This window comes from Neolamprologus brichardi, chromosome 3, assembly GCF_056152115.1.
Source record: "Neolamprologus brichardi isolate AB-2024 chromosome 3, ASM5615211v1, whole genome shotgun sequence".
NCBI lineage: Eukaryota > Metazoa > Chordata > Actinopteri > Cichliformes > Cichlidae > Neolamprologus > Neolamprologus brichardi.
The window spans coordinates 347,798-361,127 of record NC_142106.1 but is presented as its reverse complement, the minus strand read 5'-3'; the positions used below and the strand labels follow the sequence as shown (position 1 = coordinate 361,127).

Here is a 13,330-nt window from a genome sequence, read left to right as displayed (position 1 = left end):
TAGTTACTGATTACTTTTTTCAAGTAACTTGACCAACACTGCCTATGACATGATGCCTCGCATGTGGAATACCTAGACCTATTTAAGATCAGCAGGATCCTGAAAGCCTTCATCAGGAACTCAATGGGGATGTGGCGGAAAACACTAGGGGCCAACTTCAAGCCAATTGGCACAGGTCACCATCAAGTGTGGGATCTACCACAGCGATGTCCCCACTCCTGTTCTACAGCAATTAATAATATATAAAAGACTTCATAGTCTGTCAGCCCCAAATGATTAAACTGCAGCTTCTTGGCTTCAACAGTGTTTGTGTGTGTGTGTGTGTGTGTGGGGGTGGGGAACAACTTTATGTGTTCACTCAAGAAAAATGCCGTCTGACTGCTCAGACTGATTCTCAGTCAGAGTAAAGTTCACATATTGTGTTAGAGCTGTTAGTGAATAAGGAAATAATGTATTACACATTACTGGTTACTTTAAAAAAAAAGTACCACAGTACGTTACTTAATTACTCAATGGAGTAAGACATTTGCTACCGTACCTGTTAAATTATTAATGACCTGGAACTGTCACATAATCAACATTTAAAAATATAAACCTATAAAGTGCAGCCCAGCACACCAACACCAATTATTACCCTAATCAGGAAATTGTATTTCTAATATTTAGGCATGAGCTCAAAGTCAACAGCACAAAGCAAAAAGAAAAACAAACAGAAATAACTTTAAAATGATCACCGCGGTTTCATCAGTTTCTGTTACCCCTCAATCATGAGCTGTCAGCAGAGGAATGTTTACCTGAAAGCTTCCTCAGTCTGAATGTGTCACAGTGTGTGCCTCTGCATACTGACCAGGTTATTAAAATTATATTTCACTCAGCTCCTTCTGTTTTTAAATCCATTTTTGTGATTTGATCAATAAATCTTAGTCCTTGTTAATAAAAACATGGACAGGCGTGATACGTGGAAACTGATCTTCTGGACAGAACCAGCTGATCTGTGGTTCTGATCTTTATTCCTGAACATTTCCAACAAACAGAGTTCAGTCCATCTGATACAGGAGGACTCTGATATCAGGTAATCCGGACATAATGTTTATTTTTGATTACTTGAGCTTCTGACTGCATCTTGTGTGGCGATGTTAACCTTTACATGAGTATGTCTGCTCCAAAGAGACAGCCTTTTTACAGAATAATGAACAGGCTACTGAGCACAGACTGAAGGTGGAATGAGTCAGTGGGCCTTTGGTCTTATTCACAAAGGGACATAAAATCACCAAAAAACCATCGATAAACCTTTACTTTGTGTTTAATGTAATAAAACCTACAGAATTTTAACATGTATCACTTCAACTATTTATTTCATTTATATGTACCATTGAGGGATAAATGTATTTAACACTAGATTATTGGCATTAGCTGAGGTTTGTAGCCAAATCCAGGACAACTGACTCAAACAACTTTAAGCGAGCCTTGATTCAGTCCAAAAACAGTTGAAAAGGAACAAGATTCAAAGCATTTAACCAAAAATCCAAAGCCTTTAAAGGCGGGAGACATGAGAGACCACACACTGAACAACTATTAATGATTAAAGCTTCAGACACTAAAAGAAGAAAACTCAGACTCAAATACACTAATTAAAAACAAGTTCTAAGTGAACATGAGAGCAAAACAAAGACGCATCCCAGTCCAAATACTTTGAAGCACAATACGCATGACTAACGTAGTAGCGTCCATATGCAATAAATATAATTCTATATTTTCAATTGATTAATTTTGTTTGCAGTAAGAGTGAACTGAGCAGGAGCTGCATTACTTTGTGTTTTTTACTTAAGTAAAACCTGAAAGGCGACTTCTTAAGAACAAACTGAGTTTATATGATTGTTTCCAGTTAAAGAGACGATCAGTGTTCCATCAGATCTCTGATCGGTGTCTAAAGTTTCACACAGATCCATTTAAAATGTTCATCACAGTAACAAATGCTTCAGTGCAGTTACTGACTGATAACCAGAGTGGATTCAGTCAATCTATAATCATGTGTCTTCAAACACAAGAGTGATCAAAGTTTGTCCTGAAATAAGAGCTGAACATCAGGTCCAAACATCATAGAGCAAAACCAAACAGTCAAACTGTTAAAGGAGGAAACAAATCAAACTTACAGTGTCTTCAAACACACACCAACAACAAACTCTGCTCCACAGCTGGACACTAAACACTGACACACAGGTGAGCTGCTCCTTACTGGAAGAGGGTGGGACTCCACCTTGAAGACTGTGACAGGGCCACACCTCCATGTGCTGGTTTACAAATATGTTGTCAGACTGGCACAGAGTGAACAAGCTGATCACAGCTCGTCTCTGATACAACCACAGTGTTTACTTTGCTTGGAGTATACTACAAATATCTTCAGCATGTTTCTGTGTTTGCAGTCTATAGATCCAGTCACACTTTCTACCGTCACCTGTGCAGTAAAGCCTGAGAGCAGAGCTGAAACCAATACATGTCTTTATTTAACACATCAGCAGGGCTGAAGCTCTCATGTTAAACACACACTGATCTATGGACACGTTCATGTGTTTCTAACAGAACCAGGCTGTTATCAGCCCTGCACTAACATTATGTCACACACACTGAATGTAACAGTGACAGTTTACATCATCACACAATCAGCTGTGATTGTTTCACTGTCATCAAGCTAGTCAACAGGAAGTAGAATCAATAGAAACCAATCATTTACTGTATGAAGTATAACTGCACACAGTAACTGTATTACAATAAGGACTTAACAGCGCCCTCTGCTGGAGTGTTTCAGTAGTATGTTAACTAGAATACACCACCTCCTCCTCCTCCTCACACCACCTGCTACAGCTCTACTCTTCTATGACTACAGTCATCCACAGCACTGATGTGAGGTTTACAACAGTCTAACATGTGCTGTCAACCAAACCATTTCATGTTTCTATGGTAACTAAATCATTAGGATTGAGTCTGTTCTTGTTGAGGTGACCTGTTAGTGTTTGGACTCGTGATCACGCCACAAGATCACGTGAGATTTCAAAGCACAGGAGAATCACTGTGGTTATAAGAGGCAGACACCCGCACACACACCACGTGTCTGCTGTTGTTGTCAGGGAAATGAAGGCAGCATCTTTGCACCTTTGTATTGGGACAGCCTTCATTTCATCACTGTGATGCAATTGGCCTCAAAATGTGGCCTTTAAGGCTGCAGACCCTGAAATGGGACACAGCCAGGGTCTGCATCCTTTGGAGGCTCCAATTGAAGGCTGCAGGATGAGTCGGATGTATCTTTCATGGGCCACTATATTTCAGAATTATAGTGTTACATCATATTTTATAAGGATGTGTTTGTAAACCTTCTGTCCAGTTTGGCCCATTTAGCAGAAGTCAGAGCTTTTCTTGGTGGACAGACTTCCAGAGCGGAGACAGCAGGTTTTTCTGCTTCCTGATTGGGAGTCTGGCAAGATGTGCAGGGCTTGAATGTTGGGCGCATCATGTTGAGAACACACAAACAAAGGCAGCAGACACACAAAAGGCAACTTCTAAGTTCACCAGCTCACTGACAAAAGCTGACAAAAACAAAAAGATGAAGAGCTAAAGAGACAAAACGGCAGACAGCAACAGAGAGACAGACCAATGAAGACGCAGTAAGAACAGATACAAATACACTGACGTGGCTCTTAAACGGGCCTTTGGGAGGTTTTCAAAAAAGCAGATGTAGGAAGCAACAACAGGCTGATTGTTTACTCAGCAGGTTCTTCATCAAAGTATTGTGAATTCAGAAGCACCTTATACACCAGTGTTTATCTGTGCTGCCACACTGGGAGATATTTGTAGGACTGGCTTAGACTAGTGGAGAGAAATTTAGTTGTGTTGATGCAAGTTTGACTTGTTTTAACTACAACAAGTAGTACAGTATATTAATTACATGTCAAAATAAATCTATACATTAAATCCTTCGTGATGGGAAGACATTCAGGCATGCAGCTGCAAACTGTCGGTGCAGTGTAACGACTGAGTAATGTGAGTGAGCAATGATATTTTGCTGGTACTTGTTTTATGTCTGCTCGATCTTTGTATTGGTGAAACCTGACAGTGTAAAGCTTTTGACTGCACATTTTCACTCTTTATATTTGTGCCCTTGTGTATATCACGCTATTTATTGTTGTTAGAGTATTTATAGAATGATCTTTCTATTTTAATCATTTAATGTTTTCCGTTTCTCACTTAAAACATTTTAAAAGTCCACAGAAGTGGTTTGTGTCATCTGTCTGTTACTACAATGGCGCCATCGTGTGGACACCAGCAGGACCTACACAGCTGAGGAGGAACTACAGGAAGTGTTTGTTTTATGAATGAAAGTAGCTTCAGCTCGGAGGCTCTGCTTCGCTGCTCAGGTATGTTTTCACTTTAGTTTTAAAGATGTTTTGAGGTCAGACTCCCGCCGTTACTTCGAGTGTGTGTTTCATAACATCGTCACATTCGGTTATTTTCGCTTTAAACTTGATCGACGCGGTAAACTCTCCGCATGTGTTCAGGTTATGATAGGATACTCTGACGTTAAATAGTCGTTCGTGCAGACACGGGAACCATAAACTGAGCTGTAAACGTTTAAAGAGAGACACAAGTGTTACGACTCTAACTTGTATGTACTGTAAACGTTTTTTGTTTTTTTTGTAAAATATATAGGTCATATCTACATGGCTGCCTTTATTACGGCGAGGCGTCGGCCATACCGGGCTACTCAGGGGAAGGATTATTGTAACATTACAGCAGACAGTGTAACACCGAGAAATGTATAATGTTAATAACAATAATCAATTAATACATCCATAAACCATTCTAACAGTACTGGTCTCTGACAGACACAGCTGTTCGAGTGTGTGTTTTTCCCGTCACGGTTACAGGAAGTGACCAAATCAAACGCCAGGGATGTTTTTGACTTCCTAGTTCAAACTTTGTGCAGAAGAGTTTAAGTAGTGAAGTAATACGATTTAAAATCAATAATTAAAAACTACAGACATTACAAAACAATAAAGAAAGTTTATGTTGTTTAATGTTTTTTGTGAAATCCTGGAGATCAACCAGTAATCATTCAGCTGTTAACCCAGAGTGTTTTTAATAATGGAGAAATAAGATTGTCACGCCCAAAACGAGGGAGTGGACACAACTCGAAAGCACTTAAAATAAGATGGCTAAAAACATTTACATTTTGGGTAAGGTTAGAGATTTATTAGACTACAAGGCGATGCATACTTTATACTTTTTCCTGTATCTTAGTTACTGTGTAGAAATTTGGGGGGAATACATATGTAAATACCATAAAACCTCCATACTTATTACAGAAGAAAGTGACATAAAGGAGTCATATTCATGTTAAATCCAGAGGACAAACGAATAATAATTTGTTTGTTTATAAAATTGAAACTATTGAAAGATTTAGTGAAATTACAGACAAAATAAGGCTAAAAATAATATATTAGCCCTCAAGTTATAAAGATTATTTTCAATTTGTTTAGGAGGTGAGGACAGAAGGAAATATCATTTTTAGCATCAGTTCGCAGGACTACACAAATGAGTCCAACGGTTATAAGATTGTGGAACTCCTCATTATAATTTTAAGAGCTGTACAAACATGCGCTGTTTTAAAATGTGCTATGTTTAAAATGAGAAATGAATATGATGAATTTGAAAGAAATCTGAGTTAACTGGGGGTCATTCTCTTCTCCTTGCTATTATGCGGTGGGGAATATTGCTGGTTATATTCTTGTTGTGTGGTTTGTGCTACGAACTGTAGACAAATGTTAATGTGTTCCTTGGTTGATGGTGCCCACTTGTAATATCATTTGGAGTGCAGATAGGGGACAGGGTTTAATAAGAATATTTTCTTCTTCCTGCTCCTGTTCACTCAGGGGTGCAGTGTGATATTAAGGGAAATCACAGTCTGTGTGTGTATGAAAGGAAACTGTTGAACCAAGTGTGAAATAATTAACTCTCAGATCTCAAAGTTTATTACAGGAAGTCAGGTGTGACAAAAGAGAGTAATAAAAACAAGACTTTTAGAGAAAGACAAACTAAAGACGAGAGCCTAAAAACCAGTTCTGAGGGATGTTCTTAATTTACAAGGAGTCACATCACTTTGCATGAAACAAAACGAATCACTATAAATAATCTACAAGCTATGAGATGCTGACGAAGCACTAGAGGAACCGGTATGAACAGTACTGTGAGAAAAACGCTATAAACTATGAAACAGTACTATGAGTAAACATTTCAGTGAGCCACCATAGTGCCAGGAATCCCCACATGTGCTAGGGTGAGGACTAACAGTCACAAAGGGAAGGGGGGGTCATCAAGGAAGAGGAATGGGGAACCAGGCACGGGGTAACATCCAGCAGGAACCTTGAAGCTATTGGCAAGTGCAGTTATGAGCTGGAGACCTCAGAGTCACTGTGACAGGGACGTGTTAACGGCAGGCTAGACGTGCTTTCAGTGAACGTGCAGCAGATTGCAACAGTCTTACTTAACGCGGGTGGCTGGCCTCTCCTTTAGAGATAGGGTGAGAAGTTCGGCCATCCAGGAGGGGCTCAGAGTAGAGCCGCTGCTGCTCCACATCGAAAGGAGCCAGCTGAGGTGGTTCGGGCATCTGACAAGGATGCCCCCTGTGCGCCTCCTGGGTGAAGTGTTCCAGGCATGTCCCACCGGGAGGAGGCCCCGGGGTAGACCCAGGACACGCTGGAGAGACTATATCTCCCGGCTGGCCTGGGTCTGTCCTGGGAACGCCTTGGTGTTCCCCCGGATAAGCTGGAGGAGGTAGCTAGGAAGAGGGAGGTCTGGGCCTCTTCGCTTAGGCTGCTGCCCCCGCGACCCGGCCCCGGATAAAGCGGATGAAGATGGATGGATGGATCGATGCTAAGCAGATAAGCTACTCAGAAACACCACTGTGGTTGAGCAGGAACAGGAAGTGATACTCTACCGCAGAGCGAGCGAACTCCAAGTGACAGCGCCACCAAGAGAGTGGTGGCGCTGTCAATTTAAAGAAGACAAGAAAATAAAATCAAAAACCAGAATGCTGAAAAAACTCAAAGTCAAAGACTGAGGATAAATTATAAACACACTTGACACATCAATTTAAAACAAAGCCTACCAATGCTAGGAACAGGAGCAACATCAAAATTATATATTAGTCTGAATCTTTGAAATGAATTACATTTTGTTTAAATCCACATTTTTTTCAATAGAAATCCAGGAAATAAAGGAAACATGGCTTGTACATCTCAGTCCGCTGTGGAGTACGTCAGGAGGGCCAAGCCCAAACTGGTGGGAACATTAAAGGGGCTCACTGTGATTGTAGAGCATCTCTACCAGAAAGAAGTTTTCTCAGAGGAAGAAGTCAGTAAAATAAAGACAGCGGGTGACGACTTTGACAAAACCAGAGAAATTTTGAACCGTGTCATAAAAAAGGGGGAAGCAGCCTGCTATGAGTTTCTCAGGATTATTGACAATACAAGAAAGAGAAGAACAGAAAGGCCGCCATCTTTTCTGGAAATTACAGCATCAGATTCCTCTTCACGAGACAAATTTGACCTGAACTATTGGATCAGCTGCTTTTCCTTCAAGGATGACACCAACATGGATGTAACGTATTTACAAGGTATTTTTAAACAAACTGAAGTCTGTGGCAAGATTTCATGTGATCACACTCATTTATAAGGCAGTGTTGTTCAGTGACACATGAGTTAAATCCCTAAATAAATGTTTAATTAATTTCTCCTACACCTCTTTTCTTTCAGGCCCTAAACCGTGTCACAGGTACCAGCAAAAGTTGAAAATTAAAGCTCAGAAGATTTCAGAAAGATCATGGATCCAAAGTAAAGCAGTCCTGTTCAACAAGGAGACATCTTTGTCCTACACTCCACTTGTGTTAGACACACAAGGACAGGCTTCAGCATCCAAAATAAAAAAGTCAAAGTTCAAGAAAAGCAGGAAGGTTCGCACTAAAAAACTCAAGGCCTACATACCCGAGGACAAACATGGAACCTCTTCGAGTGAACTGCTGAAAACATATGAAAGAAAAATACTTCTGGTAGGAAAACCTGGAACTGGGAAAACAGCTGTGGTCAATCAGATGTTGAAACTGTGGTCAGAGAAAGATAACAAGGATCTAGATTACATGTTCTACTTTGATATGAGAGAAACACTCAACATCACAGAGGTCCATAAACTGGAGGATCTTCTCTTCAGTGTGTTCTGTGAACCAGATGAAGGCAAAGATGAGGTCTTAGTGGACATAAAGAATAATGCTGACAGTGTTACCATCATTTTTGATGGAGTGCCAAATGTTTCCTCTACATCAACCCAGTCTGCAGTGCTGGAGCTCATACAGAAGACCCTTCTACCTGAAGCAAAGATCATCATCACCTGCAGACCAGAGGGGGAGTCAGCAGACTTCCTGTTGGATTGGGACTGTCTCAGAGTGGAAGTGAAAGGCTTCAGTGAGCAGGGCATCAGAGAGTACTTATCCAAGAATCTGAGTGAGAACCACCTCAACAAGGTTTTGTGTAACCTGGAGTTATTCTCTCTTTGCCATGTCCCCATGTACGCCCTGATGCTGGTCGCGTGCTTTAGCTTTGAGGGCTCAGATTTCTCTCCACATCCCTGCACAGTTACTGAAATATACCTCCATATCCTCCATTTCTGCAATCAGAGAAATGTTTCCAAGACACCTGAAAATGAAAGCACTAAATGGGATGCAATACTGTCTTTATCTCAGGCAGCTTTTTGTGCAACAGAAGGGAAAAATGTGAGCCTAACATCACTGCCCAAACTAGACAGCTGTGCTAATTTGGCCATTTTGAGCAAGCTTCTGATTCAAATCAGCCCAACTGTAAGGAGACCCTTGTGTGCCTTTCTCCACTACACGGTTCAGGAGTTTTTTGCAGCTCTGTGGGTCTTAAAGGATCCAGAGAAGACCAGGTGTGTTCTACAGCAGTGTCTGGTTCAGGGCAGCAAACACATGAAACATTTGGTCCCTTTCCTGTGTGGACTGTTGAGTGAGAAGAACATTGATTTGTTAGAAAGTCTCCTTCCTTCTCAGCAGCTCAGAGACACGTCTGACTGGTTCTTCAAACACTTGGTGACCACCTTTGTAGGTTGTAGTGACAGTGAAGACTGTGAAATGGACTTAATGTTCTTATGTCAATGCCTCTATGAGTCTCAGTCACCTGATGCCTGCCTCTGCCTCCTGGATAAACTGGACTACTTTATTGATGTGAGTGGAGAGACTCTTGATCCTCAGCAGTGTTGTGTTCTGGCCTATGTAGTCAGCCAGAGTAAGGAGAGGAAAATAGAGCTGAACCTGGAGGATACAACAGTATCAAAACAGGGAATGAGGCCTTTGCTGGGATGCCTCAGCAAACTTCAAAGGTAAGTGAGAACATTTAGAACTGAAGTTAAAGGGTTTTGTACATCTGTTTCAGCTTTGTTTCATCACATTTCCAGTGAGTTGTAGACAGTAGAAAGTTTGTACGTAGTGTTTAGGTATTTGGTAACAGTATTGTTTAGTCTTGATACATACATAATAATCCAGGTGAGGAGATCCCAGAAAGCTGACTAACTTCACCTCGACTTTTGTCATTTGAATGAGAGATTGTATTACTTAAGCCCCACGCCCCCGGTACCGGGGGCAAAAAGGAGGAGATCACGTTTGATCGGTTATAACGCGGGTTGAGAAATATAAGTCCAGACATGTGTGGTATCCACAGAAACCTCAGAATCTCAGCTAAAATGTCATATAAACCATTTCTACAACCACCAAACACACCAAAAACAAGCCGCGATTAAACGAGCAGTTTCGTAAATGCGCAGAAGTCCGCTGAACAAACAAAACCGAACCAGAAATTCTTCAGACTTCATGTAACTGGCTAAAGATGGGCTGGTTAGTTTCCAGAGCTATCACTGACTCCACACACCAAGGTTCAACACGATCTGACCAAAATTCACTGAATGAGCCACAAAAGAAGACCACAAAAATACATAGCGGCGCAAATGCGCTAAGACAGAAATTGGTTTCCCATCCCAATTTCCTTCGGTATTTTTGCCGGTAGCCGGTAACCACGTAATTGCCGGTAGCTACCATGCCTACCTAGCCACATCAGAGCAGTTTTCCGTCAACAACCTCCATTTTAGACCCACCTACAGACACGTGACTGGACAGACGCCACATGCAATAAAGTTGGACACACGTGGGTTTTGGCATTACAATGTCTGATTGGTTGAAGTGACGTGAACGTGGCATCGTTACTTTGAATCTATTGGCTAAAACGATTAAAAAGAGGTGTCAATCACGCAAATTGACCAAAAGAAACCAAAGTTACAGCCCCTCGGAGCTTAAAGGGCCAGAGGCCAATCAAACGCTCTATGCGCACTGCAGAAAAGGGCCATTACCATGTAAATGTGTGGTTAATTCTTCAAAAATATATATATATAAAAAAAGCATGTTTAGGCCTGTTAATAAAATTTATAAATTTCTGCTCTTTAATACCTAAAAAAATAAACTGCCATGATGTCCAATTGTGTGCCAAAATTGGATATTTTTGTACAACATCTGGATATTCCTGTATTGACAGGGCTGTAGTTTTTCACTGTTTTACTTTAGAAACATAAATCTTTGCACAGATGATGTTTATATGTTGGTTACTGGATTTCTGGAACCAAATGTGAGCTGAGGCATATTTTTCAAAGGGTTATATGCTAAAAATTACAAAAAAAATAATTAGGCGAGGATAAAATCTACTTACTTTTTCTGTGTTCCAGTCTCAGTAATTTTGACACAGTAGTATCTACTTTAATATTTACACCTCTGATTGAATTTCCCAAGTGTTAGCTTTATTTTGATACCAAGATTGTAAGGACAGAGTTTGTTATTGCAGGGAAATAATCAATTAAATTTGGGCATTACATTTTCGAGCAGGAAGCTCAGAAACCCCCTTGGGGCTTAAGAGGTTAAGACATTTTCAGTCTCAGCTGAAGCACATTTAACTTATAAACTAACACCACTGCATAACACTGACCCATGGTCTCATAATTGTTGTGAAGTTAATTTCATGATCAGAGGTCAAGAGCAATGCTAAAGACAACCCAAAGTAAGGTTAGAGTAACAGACTTATCTCCCAGATTAATGTTGTGTTACTCCTGAGTTATCAGGCAGACACATGACAAACATACTGTCTTTGTTACATTGTGTTCAGTCAAAACCCACAAAGTCAAAATGTCTCACCCTCTAGCTCACATATAAACATAAATATAAGAATGTCCTCTACAAAAATATGTTTATATAAATTTTCATGTTGTTAGTCTGCTTATTCAATACAGTTTTCTCATTAAAGTACAAAGAATTATAAATATTAGCTCATCACCTGAACACAACAAACAAGGTGACAGTGAATAAAACCTGCCACGGTGTGGGGTGGGCAGACCGTGTGTGGGAGGGTGTTTGGAGGACCCAGGTGCGGACAAGGACGAAGGAGGTAAAACATTTACTGAACTCAAAGTGAGCCTTTATTAGGGCCGGTAAACAGTGAAGCAAAAATAACCAAACATAACTCTGGCAATGACCTAAACAAAGAGCATAAACAGGGAAACTACTAAAGACTAAGAAAAGCTAAGACTCTGACTTGAGCTGTAACTAAGAACTATGACCACGACATGAAAAAAGCAAAGGACAGACTTCTGGACTGGTACATGAAAGGCTATGAAAACATGACAGGGGAGATTACTATGAACATGACCAGAACAGAGACTGAAAAACTATGACTCATGACGTGTAGCTAGAATTACAGGAATGGTAACAGACGACGCGACACAGACTGAATGAAACACGGAGACTAAACACACATACGGGATGATCAAGGGAAGTGGCCACACATGGGAGCACAGCTGACACACATGAACCTAAAGACAGCACAGGAGAAGTGAAACTAAATGCACTGACACTGAATACAGACTTTCAATGTAAAACAGGAAACATGGAGTTAGGCATGACATGAACTTAACATAACCACACAGACAAGACGCACAACAGGTAGGTGCATGAACCAGGGAGTACAGGAGGAGATGACATAAACCACTAAGAAACAAAGGACTAAACAGCAATCTACAAATTAACTAGATGAACTAAACTAGGGCACAAATCAATACCAAAGTTACATAAAAAACTCAAACACTGGGTCACATGACCCAGGACCATGACAACACCTTTAAGATTTAAGAGAAGTGTCTTTGTGTTTTAGTTTCTAACCAAACAGCGAGACCCAAACACGTCAGCAATGATCAGTCCATTAACCCCCCAACACCCCAACTCTTTAATGGCGTGCAATTTTAATTTCTCTTTGTTCTTGTGACTTTATAGTGTCGATGGAACACTATAAAGTCACAACTGAGTAATGATGTACAAAGCTCTTTATTTGGTGTCTGAACACAGCAGCATTTTTCCTGAGTGCAAAAACAAACTGAGAAACAACAACTGTGCCCCTTTGAGCCACAGGGTTCATTTGAAAGAGCAAAACTTAGTATTGTTGTCTAGGCAACCAAAATGTGATGTCCCCATATGTGGACGCCACATCCTAGCAGGTTAAACTTGTCCTTGTAACCAGAGACAAAAACTGCTACAACAGGTAAACTTAGTCAGACTTTTATCATTTAGACAGAATGATTCTTACATCCTGTTCTAACTGCGGCGACTCTCTTCTGACTATATCTGTTCATATTTTGAATGTACATTTTACACTTGTTTAAGATTTACTTTCTAAAACTTGAAGACTGAAAACTCACTTAAGTCTCTGGTATTGTATGCAGAGTTATCCTCTCAAGCCTCTTGCAGCTCTGCACAAATGAGAAGTTTTGCATGAAAAAGGCGAACATGGTTCTTCAGTTTCAGCATGAATAAATAGACTTTGTTCTCAGCAGCTGATTAAATGTGAACTAATGAAGTTCTCTACCAACCTTCCAACTGTAGGAGGGACTCCTTGTCACGCCAGCTGTGGACCATTTCTCTTCTGAGTGAGGTGGACGTGGATTACGTGAGTTTACTTGACTTCACTGAGAATCAGCTGCACCTCCCAGTCAACAGTGAAACACAACTGTATGACGGAGCTGTGAGAGTCCTGCAGAAGAGGAAGGTGAAAGTCTGCCTTCACTGTGATCACAGAGTCTGTCAAAGTGCGAGCTCATTCCTCTTACAACATTTACCCCACATCCACTCACTCAGGTATGCTCTTTGGTTTTACTTATTAAACACTCAGTGTGTTCATGTGCTCTT

General features: G+C 40.6%; 1 protein-coding gene across 2 annotated transcripts in view; it reads left to right on the top strand.

Annotated features, from left to right (window-relative positions):
* Positions 1 to 4,317: 4,317 nt before the first annotated feature.
* The window catches only part of LOC102782665 (uncharacterized), a 29,092-nt gene continuing 20,079 nt past the window's right edge, over positions 4,318 to 13,330 (top strand). For both annotated transcript variants that reach the window (XM_087831051.1, XM_087831047.1), the window contains exons 1-4: positions 4,318 to 4,409; positions 7,254 to 7,666; positions 7,806 to 9,438; positions 13,028 to 13,279. In XM_087831051.1, coding sequence (XP_087687177.1) covers positions 7,276 to 7,666; positions 7,806 to 9,438; positions 13,028 to 13,279 — 2,276 coding nt within the window. In that variant the 5' untranslated portion in view covers positions 4,318 to 4,409; positions 7,254 to 7,275. The remainder of the gene's footprint in view (positions 4,410 to 7,253; positions 7,667 to 7,805; positions 9,439 to 13,027; positions 13,280 to 13,330) is intronic.